This window comes from Scyliorhinus torazame, chromosome 2, assembly GCF_047496885.1.
Source record: "Scyliorhinus torazame isolate Kashiwa2021f chromosome 2, sScyTor2.1, whole genome shotgun sequence".
NCBI classification, from domain to species: domain Eukaryota; kingdom Metazoa; phylum Chordata; class Chondrichthyes; order Carcharhiniformes; family Scyliorhinidae; genus Scyliorhinus; species Scyliorhinus torazame.
The window spans coordinates 324,923,091-324,944,248 of record NC_092708.1 but is presented as its reverse complement, the minus strand read 5'-3'; the positions used below and the strand labels follow the sequence as shown (position 1 = coordinate 324,944,248).

General features: G+C 44.8%; 1 protein-coding gene across 6 annotated transcripts in view; it reads right to left on the bottom strand.

Moving 5' to 3' along the window:
• fermt2 (FERM domain containing kindlin 2) overlaps window positions 1–21,158 on the bottom strand; it is a 188,736-nt gene that overhangs the window by 59,223 nt on the left and 108,355 nt on the right. For 4 of the 6 annotated variants that reach the window (XM_072489727.1, XM_072489726.1, XM_072489729.1 and 1 more), the window contains exons 5-8: window positions 8,838–8,870; window positions 8,407–8,632; window positions 8,215–8,317; window positions 6,530–6,637 (exon numbers count right to left, since the gene is read on the bottom strand). In XM_072489727.1, coding sequence (XP_072345828.1) covers window positions 6,530–6,637; window positions 8,215–8,317; window positions 8,407–8,632; window positions 8,838–8,870 — 470 coding nt within the window. The remainder of the gene's footprint in view (window positions 1–6,529; window positions 6,638–8,214; window positions 8,318–8,406; window positions 8,633–8,837; window positions 8,871–21,158) is intronic. The other 2 variants (XM_072489730.1, XM_072489731.1) reach the window with 1 other exon arrangement.

Sequence of the window (21,158 nt, the reverse complement as noted above, 5' to 3'; positions counted from 1 at the left end):
ACCATACCTAGATTTGGGGAGTGCTATTTAGAGACTCCTATTGAGCACTTGTTCTGGTGGGCGAAATAATTCCTGCACTGTTACAAGTTTAAAAAGTGTTGCTGCAGCTGAAAAGAGATTACGTTCCAAATATTGTTGTGTTAATTCAACTATTACTTCTAATCTATATAAATGGCTTGGAGAGAAATAGTCTATATATGTCTGTGGGACTACCTCACCCCAGCCTGCCCAAGGGTTTCTGATTTAATCTGTGTAGAGAGTTACCAAGCAATGACTATACATTCTTCCAAGAGTGCAGAAGACAGGCTATATATTCATTGGAGTTGCACTCATTTCTTCACTGCCAGTATCAAAACAAGATGACATGCAATGTACAAAAACAACTGTCTTCTATGTCATGGATTATATGGTTACAAGCAGATCCGGAAAAGGGAGAACAGAATTCTATCTCACCGAAGTTTAAAAATATATTTCAACTTTTCTCTCACTGTGATCATGCTTTAGGGGAAAACTGCAGGAAAGCAAAGGCAAAGGGGCACATGAAAATTAATGAACTAAAGTAAACCTAAGCTTTTCAACACATCAGCTAGAATTACCACCCAACCATCACACTGCTCTACCCACTCCCAACCAGACTTTCCCCTCAACAATTTGCACAATGGAAACCTGTTTTCTAGTGTATCATGCACAATACCTCTGCACTTATCAGCTCCCAGCCACAACCCTAGCCACAAAGCTTTTTGACTTTCACTTGCTTGGTTTGCCATTCTATTTGGAAAGTCCTCTTTTGCCGAATTGTACACAATTTGACTGGTCATTTCTGATCTGCAGCCCACAGGAAGCAGTGGTTTTTCTTGCATTTTATCAGATGTATCTTGATGTAGAATACAATGCTGAAATTGTGTGGTTACCCCTTTGTGTTTACATCCTGCGTTTCCAGATGTGCATCAACAAAAAGGGATAGTATAACTTGGGGTGCAACACCAATTGACACCTTTACTTTACAAATTACAAGAACATAGCTGTCCCACGTACTAGTAAATCAATCTCAAATATGAAATTCACAACTATCTGGACTGAAACAAATGGCAACAAAACAACAAATTGAATGCAAGACACAATAAGAATCATTCAGAGCAAGGTTAAATTGTGGAATTAACGGCTATCTTTGCAGAAATTTTTCATATGTTTGCATAAGAATAGACTGTCACCGACTGTTACACTTGCCAGAAAAAACTGACAAACAGCCCATGAACACAGCGCAGGGTTTTTCCAAGTGCGGTCGCAGTCCATGGGTGGGTGTCGGGAGTGTCGTGGCTTTCCCACGATGGTCCCGATCACAGGAGAAGCGCTCAACGGCCGCTACTGGCATTTTTATTGAGATTGGCGGTCGCTGCTGCCTTTTAAATGAAAGGAAATTAGGCAGTGTGCACTCTTCTGGCCAGAAGCGGCAGCAGTGAGCAGGTCATGTGCCTTGCACATATACTTGATGTCTAGCACCTTTATGTATATCCTTGTGGCACCATGTCACCGTGGAGAGCTTCTTCCATTTTCTAGTTGCTGGTAAGCACGGGAAGAGAATTGTGCAGATGAATTGTTTTCTTACAAGTAAGAGATCAGGATATTACAACTGAATCTGGAGAGAGCTGCTCCGGGGAGTCCAAAGAAGGACAGAGCAGTGCTAGTGTTCCTTCTGTTCAGAGTTCCAGGGTCTTTGGTTAACAGCCTATAAAGAAGAAAACAGCCTACAAAGAAGAAACTTTTCAGGAACAAAGCAGTATAAAGAAGATTGCTTGAAAATTGGTTTTGCCAATTGTGCCAGTGTAAATAAGGATGCAGATCCCATGTATTTTATGTGCAGGGAAATACTGACAAATGAGAGAAGTTTCAGACTTTGAAGAGAAGTGGTGGGTGAAAAATCCCTTTTGAGGTTGAAATCCCAGAGTCAGTTATTAACTTACAACTGACCCCAAATGAAAAGACTACGCTGCTATGCCCGACTTGTGATAGCACATTAAAAACATGGCAAACGCCCACGAGGTTGTCAGCATTCTAGAGTAGCATCTCCCAGGAGTATCCACTGCTGAGCAAAACAAGCATTTTGTTGCTAATGCCCTTCATGACGACCTACATGTGCGAGGATGGATTTTACGTTGCCACAAAGGTGAATACAGCACAAAGGAACTGGCTGAAGTCTGCACCTGATATGTGCATTTCCCTCTCCTCACAAACAGCCCATGATTGGAGTGAGATCGTGAGAACCAAGCAGGCTTCCCTTTCGCATTAAAGATAAGTGAACGTGATGTGTGATGCGAAGGTCGGCAGGCGTGGGTCGTGAAGGTCAGCCGGTTGACAACAGGTCCCGGGGAAAAAACGTTTGAAAACGCTGATTTTGTGAACCGGGGGTACATTGGTTGAGCAGCTTTTAAGCAAAACAAAATTGTGGGGTCCTGGTTATAATTATGATCACGATATTCATGGATGATCTTTTCCATTTCGGAAACTACATCTTCTGAGCTTTTAACAGTTTCCTAAATGTACAGCAGTGGTGGAAAGTCCGACCTTTAATGACCCTAAATAAAGAAAGTGAAACAAATCACATTCGCTCCGACAATGAAAGAAGCAGTGCTACTTGGGCTTTTTGTGTAGACCAAGAGGAAAGTAGAAAGGGGGAGGGTGGAGGAGAAAGGAGGATAGCAAAGGCAAGGGGCGGGTTTCTTTGTATCAGAAAATAAGTGCTGACGCCGGGACTTAAATCGGTGGACTTCTACGTTAACTAAATTGGCACAAGTCCCAGAGCAATTCAGGATACGTTATTGCGCTAGCACCAGCACCACGTGGAACAATATCGATTCCAATGAAAAACGATGTCCGATTCGCCGGGTCATGATTGCCACTCGAAAGGCTGACAGCCACTGTTAGCACTTCATTCCCCACACACGCTCATCCCATACAGCAAGGAGAGCGGCACCCTGGTTTGAGGACGTTGAGCTGGAGACCCTGTTGGTAGCCGAGGAGGAGAGGTGGGCGACCGTGCTTCCCGGGTGGGAAGGAGACTGCCACCCACCGCTGTATAACTGGCCTGGGCTCCAGTGTCAGAAGCTGTGACCACAATGGGCTCCAGTGTCAGGACCGGCCAGTAATGCTGAAAGAAGCTGCACGACCTCCTCAGGGTGGCCTGGGTGAGTAGGTAACACTGTGCCCCTGGCAGCCCCCTCCCCCCCCATCAAAAGGACGATCGAACCCCACCTGCCAGCAGAGTGTGCGCGCCAACCCTGCACCATGTGCCAACACCCGTAATGGCCACCATGGCTACGAAGGTCACCAGATGCGCAACCACATGCCAGTGAGCAGTCAGTGCGGTGCACAGCAGGATGGCTGCCTTGCAGGCTGCAGCAATAGCAGTCCGTGCCTGAACAGCACCTCGGTCCCAGGGCTCATTCCGATGCCACGGCCCATCCTCTGGTCACCACCCCACCCCCCGCTACTCCCCCTGGCAGGCACCAACCCCACCCAGCTAGCTATGCCAGTAAAAGACTGGCAGCCCACTGTCGCACCCCTGGGTACATGTCCTACCTCCTCTCTCTCCGCCACTGTGCCAGTTTCCCGCTTTTTGAAGCCACAAGCGAAACCTGCCATCGGTAATTCCTCCTGGCAGAAGCGGAGCATCGAATGAGTCCCGGAGAGTACTGGGTTGGGCCCATTAATGATATGCCAACGGCTTTTACGATATGTGAGGAGTAGAATGCATCAACGCCATTGTTAAGGCACCAGAGCACGGCATTCTGCCAGGCGAGCAGCGCCTGCCACTATTTTCGGCTCGCACACGATTCTCCGACCAATCGTGTCTCCCAATTCCGACGCCGCTGGACGGAGAATCCCGCCATTGTACTCGTGATCAAGAAACTAACTTTGTTGCTTTTGGTGCCTAGAAATCAATTTGAAGTAAAAATCAGTGACTGTCATTTTGGAAGATGATATTTGTCCTTTAGGTTTGCTTCTCAGAAAATACAAGTAACTAGTTACATACCAAGAGCGGAGCTTTTAACCGTGGCATGCTGCTCCCAATGGTAGTGTAGGAAGTGTGCACCACTTCCGCTATCTTGCTTTTTGCTGGTTCCCATGTGGCTACAATTGAAATTTAAAGTGCTGGTGGCATGTACAGGAGACACATTTGACCACAATGGGGGAATGGTTCAGGGGTGAAACCCGTTGTCAGCTAACAGTGCAGCAGTTACGTGCAGGCTAAAATAAGAGCCTCCTGGACACACCAGGAGACTCTGCAGCACGGCTAAAGCTTTCCTGCCCAATTCCATTACCATGAGATTTATTGAGATCACAAAGGTGACACATGAACTTTTTTCAAATTTAAATTTCCCTTGTAAATATTTCACATTGCATTGGTCTCACTTTATTCATGTGTATATAATTTTTTCTTGAGGTCTTAAGGTTAGCACGCATTGATAGTTAAAAAGGGCTTAGGGACATTTCCTTTATTGTAGAAGTGTGTTTATTGTTCTGCTTTTATTGAATGCTCACGTTAGTGTCCAGTGTTGTATTCATCACTCTGTGGGACATGACTGAATTTTCAGGCTAAGCTGGTCCTCCCTTCTATGCATTGTAAAGGACAATGTCAAGCAGGGATAAATGAAATTACTGCGGATTTTGTCATCTGAAACAAGAACAGAAAATACTGGACAATCTCAGCAGATCTGACAGCATCTGAGGAGAGAGACGGTTGAGAACGGAGAGAGGAGACAAGTGAAATGTTGTAGGAGAACTCAAAAGTCCAAAAGTACCTTGCCAGCCAACATCCCATGATGGACTCACATGTAGAAATATCAACACCGCCCATTAGGTCCCTCATTTCCTACCCTGACTGACTGTTCCCACTACTCACTCCCCACCAGGACGCCAGGATTTGCCTTCTGTCACTCCCCCATGCCCACCACCCTAATCCATAAACCCCCTTGACTACCGACTCACCCTTGCTCTTCCTAAGCTTCCATCTAAGCTGCCATTCTCCTGCTCCCCTTCTTTGTGCAACAAGGAAAACGGATGACCAGATACTACCGCACAAAGTTGCCTGTTGTGCCATTTTTGAATACACATGATCGGGTGCAATGAGATTCTCATGCACAGCTGACTTTACCTTAAAAGGTATGCACCATACAGAAATTTCAAAGTAAAATAAATGTTTAGAATTGTCACAATCATTTTTTAAAAACGCTAATTAGTATTCATGGCATACAAGTGGGAACCCTCCACAGGCCCGTGAGATGCTCAACATGCCACAAACATACCACTGACTCAAATCTCTGCAGTTCAACCTGTTGTCAGGACAGATTTCAGCTCTCACGTAATTCAGTCACCCTGTATGTCACGTTTCCTGCTCTTGCAGGCTTTATAAAATCCACCCACATCCAACCCACCAGTTTTCACTTTAGGAACTTGACATCATCCCCGCTAGGATTCTGCACCACCGTGAAGTGATGAACAGAGGGGTTTGGGAAGTTTCAACAGTGCCATTACCAAGACTGCAAGGACTGGACTGGTTCAGACAGGATCAAGCTTCTCCACATATCTGGTGTCATGAACGTCTATATCATGAACTAAATGCTCTGTATGTTGGATGATGTCAGCTTGCAATTCCAGCTTCATCCAGCAGCATCTGCATGGAAGGCATTAGGTTCAAGGAACACTTGTCCACTTTCTGTGAAAACCATGACCAACAACAAATTATTTGGAGACTACACCAAATATTATATAATTATGCTGGAATGTCATGGTCTATATGGTGGAGATTACATAATCTAGATCCAGGCTTACCCAAAGCTTGCATGCCCAAAGCTTTGAAAAACAGTGATTACCAAGGGAAGAGTTAAAGATTGCCGGAACAATTCAATTGCATTCGTCTCAGCATCATCTCTTGGAAGACCCAAACTTCAAGGTTAGTGGAAGATACAGTAATAAAAATAAAATTGCAGAGTACTGTCGAGGAGTTATACATTCAGGTATCACAGGTATGCACTGTGGCAGCCAGTCCCAGAAACTGAAAGTAGATCCCACTTTAAATGGTAAAGACTGTGATCAGATGATTGACTATCATCACTCACATGGTCGGAAAATTAACACTTAAGAATTCATATTTCTATACATATTCAAGACCAAAAAGCTAGGAACCACATTAGTTAAATAGCTAAAACCATTTCTCATTTGAGAATTATGTAAAGCAGTTTTGCTCAGGCATACATTAAAAATAGAAAACTGATCTCATCATTCTGCAGTGCGTTTGTGCTCATAAATGCTTTAATGGAACATGCAGAATTGCCCAATGACATTCTGGGCATAGCGCCCATTCCTTTTCAGCCTCTGCCCTTCTCAAATGCTCCAAAGTTGTTTACAGCTATCGTGATGACTATATGCAAGAGTTTAGACAAACTGAAACTTTCTAATGTGACAATTAATTGGAGGAAGCATTTTTATTGAACATATATGAATTTTTTATTCTTACTTCGTGTTTACTTACTTGCAAAGCTGCAAACATCATCATTTCTTCCTCTGTGCATTCAATTTCTTCCAGAAGAATGCACCATTTAGCTTGTTCAAAAAGCTGGTTGATCCTCACTGCATCATACTGAAATTTCAGGTAAAACAAATGTTTAGAATTGTCATAATTTTGTATGAACAAGTGTTGTGTGGCTTTATAATAAAAACTGTAAATGCAGATTTAAAACAAAATACATTTTTTGGTATATTTTAAAGATAAATACTTGTTTAACTGCACTTCCAACCATAAATTGTCATCATGAAAGTATTGATTTTAATTTCATCAAATGTTTTCCCAGAATTCCTATGGTTTGTACTTTTAACCGGTGTTATTAAGGGGCTGGTTTAGCACACTGGGCTAAATAGCTGGCTTTTAAAGCAGACAAAGGCAGACCAGCAGCACGGTTCAATTCCCGTACCAGCCTCCCCGAACAGGCGCCGAATGTGGCGACTAGGGGCTTTTCACAGTAACTTCATCGAAGCCTACTTGTGACAATAAGCAATTTTCATTTCATTTTATGTATTGACAGAAATGAACGGAGAAAGACTGGACAAAAAAAGATTTCAGTGAAAGCACATCCCTGCAGTCTATATTGCCAAGAACATTGTATTATCATGGTATATGAAGCAATTAGATACAAGTTTTGTAAGCATCATAGCCAAAATAAAGGGTTAGACTGTATAGCTAATAAATATAACTTGAATATTCATACAGAATTGTAAAAAGTCTTACAACACCAGGTTACAGTCCAACAGGTTTGTTTCGAATACAGAATTGGACATGGGTGGCACATTGGCTAGCACTGCTGCCCCATAGTGCCAGGGATCCAGGTTAGATTCTGGCCTTGGGTGACAGTGTGGAATTTAATCATAGAATCCCTACAGTGCAGAAGGAGGCCATTCAGCCCATTGAGTCTGCCAACTCGGCAAAAGACCACCCTACCAAGGCCCAATCCCCTGCCCTATTCCTGCAACCCCACCCTAAGGGGCAATTTTGCATGACCAATCCACCTTACCTGCACATCTTTAGACTGTGGTAGGAAACTGGAGCACCCGGGAAACCCAGGCAGACACGGAGAGAAGTGCAAACTCCACAGTCACCAGAGGTCAGAATCAAACCTGGGACCCTGGCGTTGTGAGGCAGCGGTGCTAACCACTATGCCATTGTGCCGTCCTGCGTTCTCCCAGTGTCTGCATGGGTTTTGTCTGGTTTCCTCCCACAGTCACAGTGCAAGTTAGGTGGATTGGCCATGCTAGATTGCCCCTTATGTCCAAAGGATGTGCTGGTTAGGCAGGGTAATGAGGTTTCTGGGATAGGGTGGGGGAGTGGGCCTAGGTAGTGTGCTCTTACAGAGTGTTGGTGCAGACTTGATGGGTCGAATGGCTTCCTTTTGCACTGTTGAAATTCTGTGGACACAATGGAGTAATCAAACATGTAATACTGCCTGACACCTTCCAGTGCTTTTAAAATCATGCAGATCCTTAATATTTTAGTGTACTGGTGCAAACTAAGTTTCACATGCTAGTTTTAATTATCTTTTCAATGGCACAGAATAATACACCATGTTACATCACTGCCCTGAAACATCTTTTGAAGTACAAAATAAAAACCTGCGTGAAGGGGAAAAGCCTTTGGAAATGATATGCATTTTTGTAAACTCATACCTTTGGGTTTAAATCAAAGAAACTGTAATATTTGAATCGGAGCATCAAAACTTCATTGTCTTTTACATCTTGCTCCATCAGTGACCTTGATGAATCCAGCCATCTAAAAGAAAACATATAAAAGTTGAAATAAAATGTACACTACGTAACTTTTAAAAGTCAAAAAGTAGGAAAGAAAAGATGGGAACTTGCCCTTTGTTAGTTTTCGCCTTATCAAGCAGAGACTGGGGTTTGAATAGTTGTGCCAAAATATCTGGAGAGGTGATTGGCTGGCTCACTGCAAGAACACTAGGATTGCCTTCTGACAGAGGACTGTCACCAAACCAAGCAGAGGTTGGGGAAAGTGGACTACCGTCTCTCGAGTCATATGTCGGTGTCATTGTTTTACAATACAATCCTGGGCTTGAGTAAATACTTCCTGAACAGGATTAAAAGAAATATAATTGTATTTGGTTAATTGCCAGTTAAGGTATAGAGCATTCAGCAAGATGCATTAACTGGAGAACCAATAATTCTAATTATTATGCAAATCTGTGTACCAAAAATAAAACAAAGCACCCACAGTTGTGTATAACACAACAATAATATTTAGTCATAAAGTCCGTGATAAATTGAAAGCTTACCTTTTGATGGACCAATATAAAGAACATCAGAGCCTACAGAAGAGGAAAACAGAGGAAATGAGAAGGGTAGGAAGAGCACAGAGCAGGCAGGGCATAGCACGGAGTGAGCAGGCAGAGCACAGAGTGAGCAGGCAGAGCATAGCCAGTGATAAGAACAATTATATACAGCAAATTAATTTAACTACAGATTAATCATGTCTCCTTTATATAGCTTGCTCCATTGTTAACACCAGTGAAATCCTTCAGATGTCAAAGCCATAACAAAAGCATCTGCTGGAGGAAGCACACTGAAAATTCATACAGTAAACAAAAAAACCCCACCAAGTTTAAAAAATAACCATAGCTAATTTTGGATACATGTTGGTGTTAGCACATGTGCTATACATTTTAGGTATATTGAACCATCAAATAGTGGAAGCACCAAATAAGTGAACAAAATAATTGGAATAAAATGCCAATTCAATACAGCAAAATAGTTGTGTTTGGTTTATGATATCACTGCATGGACTTAGTGTAGTGGACTAAATATGCATATTTTGAATGTCATTCAACTGAATATTTCATTAGTTCCATGAGAATGATCCCAGGGATGAGGAACTTCAGCTACGAAGATGGATTGGCGAAGTTGGGACTGATTTCCTTGGAGAAGAGAAGATTGAGAGGAGATTTGAAAGAGTTATTCAAAATCATGAGTAGTCTGGACAGAGTAGATAAGGCAAAACTGTCCCCATTGGTAGAGGACTCGAGAACAAGAGGACACAGATTTAAGGTAAATGACAAAAGAAGCAATGGTGACGTGAGAGAAAACTTTTTCGCGCACCCGAGTGGTTAGGATTTGGAATACACTGGCTGGGGAGTGTGGTGGAAGCAGATTCAATTGAGGCATTCAAGAGGAAATTGGGATTGTTATCGGAGAAGGAAAGACTACACGGAGAAAGGAGAGTGGCCCTAGTTAAATTGCTATGTGGAGAGCTGGTGCAGACTCAACAGGCTGAATGGCCACCTTCTGTGCTCTAATAATTAATTCTGTAACACTGACCACATCTGGTGCAGTCTTAAGATGCATTCAATTAGTTTTTTAAAATAGGACTATGTTTTTCATAAAGTTTCATCACTCTCAAGAAAAATATATCCAGAAGTTGGTCTGACAAGAGGAGTAGAAAATTATTAAAACAAATTCCAACATCCTTTACATAATTACAAGATTTTCCCAGAAAATCTAAAGGGAAATGCCCCCCCCCCCAGCACAGAATTCGAAGTTTTAGAATATCTTCTATGACTGCAAGTTTCATTTGTTGGGATTTAAAACACAAAAGGTCTCCATTCTAACAAAAGAGTCTAGACAACATTAGGAACAGATTTTTAATGAAGTCACTACTAGGGAATTGGATCCTGCCTAACCTCGGGGCATTTGTCCTCATGGATTCTGATAATTTATTGGTCAACCTTATATCATCAGTCAGGCCTCCGTTGTGCACATGATCACCATGCTCCAGGGAACACAATTCCTCTGTGACTCCAATATTCTTCCTTGGGAGTTTCCCACTGGTCCATCTGAATTTTTGATATACAGGTTCATCATTGAAGTGCAGGAGGGCAAGGTATGATAGCAGAGCCCAGGAAAGGTCACAGACCTATAACATTAATTCTTTCCACAGATGTGTTAGACCAGCTGAGTGTTGTCAGGATTTTCTGTTCTTATTTCAGATTTCCAACATCTGCAGTTGCTTTTGTGTTGTGCTGACACGCATGCTGTTGTGAGGTCTCCAGCAGGCAAATTCTGTTTGGGCACCCTCAATAATGCAAAAGATCCTGTGACTACCTTCATTGCAAGTTCTCTGGTTAGCAGTTGAGATTCTTAGCTCTTCGTGGAGGTTTTGTGGTCCAGCGGTAGCGTCTCTGCCTCTGGTTCAAGCCCCACTTCAGGACTTGATGGCCACGGAAGGAGTGTTCATTACGTGGCCAAACAGATTGATCATCAGCAAAACACTGCAGTACTTTACATCACATGATAACGGACCAATTCAATGGAAAGCCATGGTCGCCAAAGTCCTTTTGGAGCTTGAAGGAGCCCTATAGCAGCGTTACTCTCGTAGCTGCTTCAGAAACTGCTTAGGACCAACTCTGTTTCATACCAGCCATCTCCATGACGCTCCTTTTCATATCAGGTTTAATGGGGAAAGATACCTGCATCAATTTCTAGGGGGGGGGGGGGGGGGGGGGTGCAGCCCACCAGTAATCTGGTGAGACCACTGTGGTTGGGAGGGCAGCAAGGCAAAGAACACGTTTACAATACCGGAAGGAAAATAGCCATGGAGGATACAGGAATGTGCTTGAATGATTCCGCAGGGTTGTTTTCCATGCTCGGATTACCCACCGACGGCGTTATCGACGTTTACACCCTGCACCGGTGAGTCCATGCAAAACAGTCATTAGCATGGATTTAAATCTCATTAGTGGACTGGACACTTCATGTTCCACCCCTTTTAAGCGGATGTCACACGGGCACGAATCGGTGCAAGTATTTTAAAGCATTGTGGCTGTTCAAGGGGAACGAGACATCAAAAACCCTCTCAGAAAACAGACTCGGAGTTCCCGCTGGGTGGAACCACATTAGAACCACGGCGGCAGGACTCGGCGGGAACTCGGCCGCCGACATGGCGGAGCCACATAGCTGGCCCGCGCGGAGGAAGATAAGTCGCTCCTGGATCACGATGGCCCGCCGATCGGTGGCCCGTCCGTTGTCAAGGCCCCCCCCCACCCCCACCATAACGCCCATATCAGCTGCGACTCCGAGTTCCCGCTGGCTGGAACCACATCAGAACCACGCCTGCAGGACTCGGCGTGGACGGTCGGAGAATCGCCGGGAGGGGGCTGGGCCTTTTCGAACGGCCCCCGACTGGCACTGCGTCGATCTCACGCACGTGCGAATGGGGCGATTCTGCGGTCGGCGGAGAAACGCGTGCCGGCGTGGGGGCTTATTTTGGGTAATTCTCTGCCCCCGGGCCGAGCGCGATTTCGGCGTGGAGGGTCGGAGAATCCCGCCCGGGGTGTCACCCCTCCGTATTGGGGTGGCTCAGACTGCCATTGTTCCGGTGTGTGGATTTATGCTCACACTGCTGACTGCTCACTGCAACTGTTCAGAGACCTTCTGGTGATGAGAGCCCACCCAGGCCACCCCTTGGAAATCGGGGTGATGGGCATTGCCACGTTCAATCACTGGCCCACCAGGTGTTGGCACTCCGAAGCACTGCCCCACTGCAGGGGAAGCAGGGGATTAGCAGAGCCCACCCAAACAAAAGACACCTGCAACATGGCCTTTGGACCACTCCCTGGTACTCTGCCCCTCTCAGGGCAGAGGCCTCACCAACGACCCCCACCCCTCAAGATCACGAGCGGTCTTCTCCTGTTGAGGCTAGCAACACTGACTGCTTTTGCCACCACCTTCCTGGCGCTCTTCAGGAGTGTGGGCTCGATTCTGCAGCCTACCCTGTGGAAGAGAATGTCCTTCCTCTTCTCACTGGCATCGAGCAGTGGGTTCACCTCGGATGCCCAAACTCAGGCCGGGGGGGGGGGGGGGGGGGGGCACCCGAACACCATAACTCTTTATTCCTTATTCTTCAAAAATACAATCTTTATTTTGAAAACATTTCATGAAGGAGCCTCAACTGCTTCACTGGGCATGGTATCCCACAGATTCACAACCCTTTGGGTGAAGAAGTTCCTCCTAAGCTATGTCCTAAATCTACTTCCCCTTAATTTAAGTTATGGTCCCGAGTTCTGCTTTCACCCGCCAGTGGAAACAACCTGCCCGCATCTATCCTATCTATTCCCTTCATAATTTTATAGGTTTCTATAAGATCCCCTGCATCCTTCGAAATTCCAATGAGTACAATCCCAATCTAGTCAACCTCTCCTCGTAATCCAACCCCCTCAACTCTGGTATTAACCTAGTGAATCTCCTCTGCACACCTTCCACCGCCAGTATGTCCTGGGCGGGATTCTTTCAGCCAGGGGCTGGGCCGGAGAATCCCCGCAACCGGCTCGAATCGCGCCACGCCGCTGACATGCGATTCTCCGTCCTCTCCGGAGAATCGGCACCATTGGCACCGGCGTGGTTGGCGCAGCGCTCTACGCGCGCCGCCGCTGCCGCCCCCCCCCCCCCCCACCCCCCGACGGAGTCTCGGCCCGGGCAGCCGTCGTAAAAAAAACCCGAGTCCCACCGTCGCCGTTCACACCTGCTCTCAGCCGGCGGGACCTTGGCATGGAAGAGTCCGGGGGTGGCCTGTGGAGGCCCGACCCTGGGGGGGGGGGTCTCTGATGTGGCCTGGCCCGCAATCGGGGTCTGGCCTGCGATCGGGGCTCACCGTTCAGCGGGCCGGCCTCTCTGGCTGGGGGGGGCCTCCTTTTTTCAGCACCGGCCCCTGTAGCCCTGCGCCATGTTGTGTCGGGGCCGGCACGGCGAAGGGAGCCACTGCACATGCGCGCGTTGGCCCTGTGCCACTGCGCATGGCCGGACCCCACGGCACTCAGTTCATGCCAGGATCAGCAGCTGGAGTGGCGTGGATCGCTCCAGTGCAGTGCTAGCTCCCTTTATCATAGAAATCATAGAAATTACAGTGCAGAAGGAGGCCATTCGGCCCATCGAGTCTGCACCGGCTCTTGGAAAGAGCACCCTACCAAGGTCCACACCTCCACCCTATCCCAATAACACAGGAGCCCCACCCAACACTAAGGGCAATTTAGCATGGCCAATCCACCTACCATGCACATCTTTGGACTGTGGGAGGAAACCGGAGCACCCGGAGGAAACCCATGCACACACGGGGAGAATGTGCAGACTCCGCACAGACAGTGACCCAAGCCGGGAATCGAACCGGGGACCCTGGAGCTGTGAAGCAATTGTGCTATCCACAATGCTACCGTGCTGCCCCTTTAGGGATCAGAATTGCTGATCCCGAGGCCATGTTGACGCCATTGAGAAACGCGACGGCGTTTCCGGCGGCATCAACACTTAGCCTCAGGATCACAGAACCCCGCCATCTTACTCAGGTAAGGAGACCAAAATTGAACACAATACTCCAGGTGAGGCCTCACTAACACCTTATACAGTTGCAGCATAACCTCCCTAGTCTTAAACTCCTTCCCCTCTAGCAATGAAGGATAAAACTCCATTCGCCTTCTTAATCACCTGCTGCACCTGTAAACCAACTTTTTGCGACTCATGCAATAGCACACCCAGGTCTCTCTGCACAGCAGCATGTTTTAATATTTTATTAATTAAATAATAATCCCTTTTGCTCTTATTCCTACCAAAAATGGACAACCTCACATTTGTCAACATTGCATTATCTGCCAGACCCTAGCCTATTCACTTAACCTATCCAAATCCCTCTGCAGACTTCCAGTATCCTCTGCACTTTTTGCTTTACCACTCATCTTAGTGTCGTCTGCAAACCTGGACACATTGCAGCTCCAAATCATCTATGTAAATTGTGAACAATTGGTGGGTCCAACACTGATCCCTGAGAGACACCACCATGTTCATGGCTGCAGTGAGTGTGTGGTGAGTGGAGTGCTTAAAAACAGCTCCAGCAATCAGGCTCTTTGGTGCTAATTCTGGCCTCAGTGTTTACACCGCCAGCTGGGCTGGGAATTGTTTCCAATTCCATTTGCATGTCCTGAATCGGGAAACGAATAGCAACACCCAACCCCCCGCAACAGAAATGCGAATTGCACACTATTCAATCGCAGCGGGATTCACTCAAACAGAGAATCCTGATCATCAGTGCGAAGATTCTGGTTACAATTTGAAAGAATCAAATTATGTTTTATGCTCTTTACTGTGTAACACCATTCTTTGTCCAGATAAATAGTTTGCAGTATCAGTTTATTAACACTTACAACATCTGGGCCGGGATTCTCTATTCTGGGGACTAAGCCTGCGGGAAAACCGGCGCCAACCACTCCGGCGTCAACAGCCCCTGAAATTGCGGAATTCTGCGCATTTTCGGGGCCTAGGTGGACGGCGGAGTGGTTAGCACCGCTCCAGCCAGCGCTGAAGAGCTGGCGCGAGTTCGCGCATGCGTGGAACGGCCAGCCTGATTCAGCGCATGCGCGGAACTGCCAGCCTGATTCAGCGCATGCGCAGACCGGCCGGCGTATTTTTTCGCATGCGTTCTCTTCGCCGCGCCGTCCCCCGGGCAATATGTCGGAGCCCTACAGGGACCCAGTGCAGAAGAAAGAAGTGCCCCCACGGAACAAGCCCACCCACAGATCGGTGGGCCCGATCGCCACCGTGCCCCCCCCCCCGGGGTCAGATCCCCCCCGCGCCCACTCACCTGCCAGGTCCCACCGGTGCGCGAGTTGAGTGATTCACGCCGGTAGGAGTGGCCAAAAATGGATGGCCGCTCGGCCCATCGGGGCCTGGAGAATCGCCGGGGGGGGGGGGGGGGGGGGGGGGGGGGGGGGGGGGGGGGGGAGAGAAAGAGACGCCGTCAAAGCCCCCCCAAGGGGATTCTCCTATCCGGCGCAGGGTCGGAGAATCCCGCCCCTGGTATTCCTCTGTGCTATTAACAGAAACTAATTCTTTCAAAATAACAATGTCAACATGTTATGTGAACACTCTTTGCTATCACAATCAGAAATTTCTAGATATCCAAAGGTTAAAATAACAGTGTTGCAACAACAGCAATTATATTACAGTCTAGCATAAAGCCCGAAGAATGTTACAGTACCTCCTAAATTAGTCTAATTCCCCTTGGAAAAAACTGAAAAATCGAATCACATCAATACAAAAATGGTGCTTTTACTGGTTTAATGGGTGGTAACCTCAGAAATATCTACACTCTTTCAATTCTAGCCTCAGGTATACCACAAATTGCTCCACCTTTTGCAGCTATGTTTTCAGCTACCTCTGACCAAGCTGTTGGTCATCTGCCCCAACATCTCTTTATGGCTTGGTGTCAGGTATTGTTTGAGAATGTGCGTGAAAGTAAATGCCTTGGGCTATTTTGTCGCTAAAGAACATCTATATATAAAAATGCAATTTATTGTGTTGCAATAGAAACCAGCACCCATACTATAGCAGTATAGAGCTGCCATTTACCAACTTCAGATGGAAGACTTAGTTTGAACTCCACATATAATTTAGATTGAATCGTGTCATGTGAGAGTACCTTTAAGAAATGGGTGTTTATTACTGCAGTGATGTCAGAGAGTGGGTGGAGCTGGGCTGTCTGTCAGCTTTTTACTTTCACTTTAGGCTTTTTGCTGCAGGGTGGGTTTGGTTTCATTTTAGTTTTGGAGAAGCTGCAACCACAGCAGGATGTGTGAGAATCTCTGAATGTTCATTTGGTGTTTTCAAAGTGGTAACTGCTCTCAGTAGTGAATTTAAACCTGATCTCTGTTAAAAAAGGTCTTTTGTCTTATGGATGTTCATAAGGAAAGATTAAGAGTTACTTATAGAGTCCTGTATTCTTTGGGGAATTTATTGGTGTTGATAGTTGTTAAGATGTTTACTGTGGGTTTATAAAGTGTTAACTGGTTTCATTATTAAACACTATTTTAATGTAAAAGTACTGTAGATCTCTGTTTGCATCACATCTGCAGAGTAAGGCCGTGTGCCCCCCATAACCACAATCTATTAAAAGTTGTGGGTCAGGTGAACTCCATGATCCACTTTGGGGTTCTCTAAACCCTGGCCCATAACAATAGCCTGTCAAAATTAGCTATTTAATTTATCTGGCCATGACAGAAAAGCACTCCAAAAACAGGAGAATTTAATGCCTGTTACTTTATAGTTCAATTAGATAAGGGCATCTCGCCATTGTTTGAAATGAACCCAAACCAGGAAGAAAGTTAAAATTATTAATTTTCCTGAAATCAAAGAGTATTTCAGGAGGCTAGTTGGTTATGACTACATTACACATTATCCACCTCGTCGTCTGCCAACCATTTCGGTCTTACTTTAGATCTTGGAAAGAATTGAGCACAAAACCTTAACTTTTAGTTTTAAAAATTCCTCCAATTACAATCCATCTTGCTCTTTCTTGGAAGTTTAACTTGGTAATTGTATACTAAAATTGTGCATTTCTCTTCTTTCCACCAAATTCCCCTCTTCCCCGTTGCCAACTTGAGCTCAGCTGAAGGGAGATATCTTTACCAACAAGGGCAACATGCCAGTTGAAGTTAGTAAGGAGAAACACCATCACACTTTGTTCCCTCCTCCCTTCAAATCCTGACTTCATCCCATGGACTGCAGAAGCCAACATAATTTGAAGACTGGGAAACAATCCTATCACATTCCTACCACCTGCTCACTAACAAACATTGTTCAAATTTCACAAGATTCAAGCTTGTCCAGTTTTGTCTTTGATTGTAAAGATAATGACAGATTTGTTCACACCTTACTCAACAGCCCTGACTCTATCCAACGATCAGAACAATCACAACTAACCCATTAACTCAATTTCAAACCAGGTTTCTGTAGAAGGTTTTGTTGTTCAGAAAGGAAGGATAACCACTAAACTGTTTACCACCATTTCCTGTAACAAAGTTATTATTTTTAAAAAGCATTCAAAGCATGAAAGAAAACGGAGTGCCAGTGTTAAACAGCCAACGGTTGGCTGCAAAAGCTAATGGATCAGATGAAATGAACACAAATAATTTAAATGTCAGATTGGAACTTCAGAAAACAACATTAAGAAATAAATCACAGGACCAAGCTGAAAGTTAGCAGACCATCCAATCAGGAGTGGTAAATTTAAATCTGTGGGACATCCAAGATCACAAAATAATTATGGATCAGGAAGTAAGTTGACCCATCCTGACGCTTCCATTTAGGGGCATCTTTTTTAAGGAAGCACAGCATAGATTTGCTAATGGCAAATCAAGTCTAACTCACAATTAGAGTTGCTAGTGAGGTAAAAGAAAGGGTGGAACAGGACATGCTGATATGGTGTACATTGACTTCCTAAAGTCTATAAAGCATTTGATGATGAAGGGCCGCACAATAGGCATGTCAGCAAAGTTGAAGCCCATGGAATAAAAGGGACAGTGGCAGCATGCATATAAAATTGGCAAAGTACAAAAAACAACACATTGTGGTAAATGGTTTGTTTTTCAAACTGGAGGAAGGTATACAATGGGGTTCCCCAGGGGTCAGAATCAGGGTCACTGGCTTGATGAATATATATTAATGACCTTGAGTTTGGTGTACAGGGTACAATGCAAAATTTGTAGATGATTATCACAAACACGTAGTTCTGATATTAAAGATTTTGTAAAAAATAAGCGAATATTCCTTTTTAAAATGGGCACAAGCAGCCTCAAGGATGGCTGCCAAAAGTCACCTGATCTTTTTCACTGCAATGTGTCAAACTTCCAGAAAGCTCCAAGTGGACTGCAGGTAGACGTCGGAGATATTTGAAATTCAATTTGCATTTCCACCAGGGTAAACAGAAACTCATTGTGGCTTCCTTTCTCACACCTGGGAGAAGGGAACTATTCAATGTAATAGCCGAGATATTACAAAGGTTAATTACTTCATCTAAAAAGACAAATCGATGAGATTATGTTCCACCTAATATGGAAACATCACCTTTGGGATGGCAGCCATTTAAAGTTTTGGAACTATCAAGACTGGCTGCGAACAGCCAATTAGGGTGCAGAGCCCCAGGAAGAGTTTCCAGAAACAAGTTCAGAGGGGGTTCTCGGCCAAGGGAGGACAAAGAGAAAGGCATTAAAAAAAAATCAACTGTTGTTCTGCCAAAGGAGTTCAGGCAAGCTGCAAGTGCTAGAATTGGCAAGGAATACAAAACCTTCTCTCTCATAGAAGACCTGCTGTGTCCACCTGCAAAGGCAAACTCCAGCTCTTCAACTACAGACGGCATCACCGTTGCTAAACAGAATCTAAGTTTCAACCTCTTCGTTTTGGAAAAAAGGAATTCAAGCAACATGTCTGCAACAATATCTCGGAGGCGGATTTCAGATCAATTATCTTTTTATCTTCCATCTGCTTTTAATATTTGTACCTGTATTTCGGAGAATAGGTTTTATCACTTTCACCCAAGTAACTTTCAGCACTAGTTTTTGCATTAGCTAACCCTTATCTTGATTAAGACTGAAACGCGTCTGCTAGGTTAATTTAAATTGAACCATTCACAAATTAAAGGGGGCTACATACACACAGACAAATTATTAGTTCACAGACCACTTTAAGAAAATGCATTTTACATGGTTGTGAAAATGACAAGAATTGTGCACTGACTGGATAATGATAAAGCTTCAAAAGGATGAAGACAGGATGCAGTCTTTCAAACATAAATCAATATTCTGCTTTTCTATTCTTCCTGCCAAAGTGGACAACTTCACATTTTCCTACCTTATACTCAACCTGCTATTTACTCCTGCTCACTTAACGTATCCACTGTAATACCTGACAACAACCGGAAAATGAAATGAAATGAAATGAAAATCGGCATCAGGAACAGCTGTGCATTCACACATACCCCACATAATGGCCACTGGTGCCTGTGCAACTGTTTCTCACACCCCTCCAGTCAGCAAGAGCATCAGTGATGTTTGAAACTCTGAAGGAAAAAAAGATAATTTTGCAGTATAATTCTGCAATTCATTCCTGGTGATCAGAAAGCTCTGGCTAACAGTCCAAACTTCTGTACAGATAGCATGTACTTGAAATTGCAGAAAATATACAGTGGCTTTAAACCTTTCCATCAATTGAACCCTCTCAATTCTTCCAAGACAGCACAATTTTAAAAAAAGCTCACGTGTTCCTGCTCAAAATCTTGTTCGTCTTAATAATTTGAATATAAATACTGCAGGAATTGCATATGCTGAAATGGCAAACTACTTTAATTAGAATTAATATGTGATTGAAATTCGTACAAAAAGTAGTCACGTTAAAAAAATAATGATAGTTGGACAAGTTGTGTTAGTTTTCCCAGAACAGCGTACTTGTTTTACTTGGAGCTGGTGCACTTGGTCACCACCTTTGTCCCCTCACGGCATGCTTGGCCAGTTCCCTAGGCGACAGCAGGCGCATGACGGCCTGGATCTGCAGACCGGTCTGGGGTGGCACGGTAGCATAGTGGTTAGCACTGTGGCTTCACATTGCCAGTGTCCCAGGTTCGATTCCCGGCTGGGTCACTGTGCACAGAGTCTGCACGTTGTCCCCGTGGGTTTCCTTCGGGTGCTTTGGTTTCTCCCACAAGTCCCGAAAGACGTGCTGTTAGGTCATTTGGACATTCTGAATTCTCCCTCTATGTACCCAAACAGGCGCCAGAATATGGCGACTAGGGGCTTTTCACAGTAACTTCGTTGCAATCTCCTGGGATTGATGGCGCTTGTGATAATGGGCCAGGCAGGAAACATCACCCGCAATGAGCTCGAAGATGTAATTGCTGGACGATTTCATGATGCTCGTGGCCTTGGAGGAGATGCCAGTGTTGGGGTGGACCGGCTTCATCACTTCAGAGATGGCTTAACTAACGCTCCTCGACTGTCTCCTCTTCTTGGTGCCCTTGGTTGGCATTTTCTTCAGAGCTTTCTTCCCGCCTTTCATGGAAACTAGTTTCTTTTCATCAGGTTCAATTTCACAAATGCAATACTTATTTGTCAAACCACAACAGCACTTAAACTTTGGATATAGCAGAATGTTCTCATATCTGTTCCCCAAATAGCTTTATTCTGTAGATGACGACATATCTGCAATGAGTATTGTAGAACCTATACATGGCAGTTTGTTTTTATCACCTTGATGTTCTAAATGTCAACATCTAATACTGCAAAATCATCCTACTCAAACAATTTAATCCTTGTTCTTATGAGCGAGTTTTCCAAAAAGATGTTCCCCCTATGTGAATCTACTCCTTCTCTAACGTACAACAACAGGTTCATGCAGTCTAGCGGCCTGCTTCCCTCACAAATTGACTCCCTCCCAAAATATGCCATTCACATACCATTGATTAAGACACCGAGTAGGGTTGGCTGTATTGGGTAATTATACCTCATCTGATGCCAACAAAAGATTGAGAGTCTTTCTGAACACAATTTTGTGATTCATTAAAAACTTTGAATATGAATGCGAATGATTTTGCTGTTGTTGAGGATTTAACAATTCACAAGATTTTGTTGAAAGAAGTGGACTTCATTTGCAATGAATTTCACTGGGGTCTTAGAAGTGATTTAGCAATTAATAAATGACAGGAAACCAATATCAGAATTGAAAAATGCTGGTATGCATTTTACAAAGTTTTACTGAAGGCCCATCACTGAAGCTGAACAGTTACTTTCCCTGTG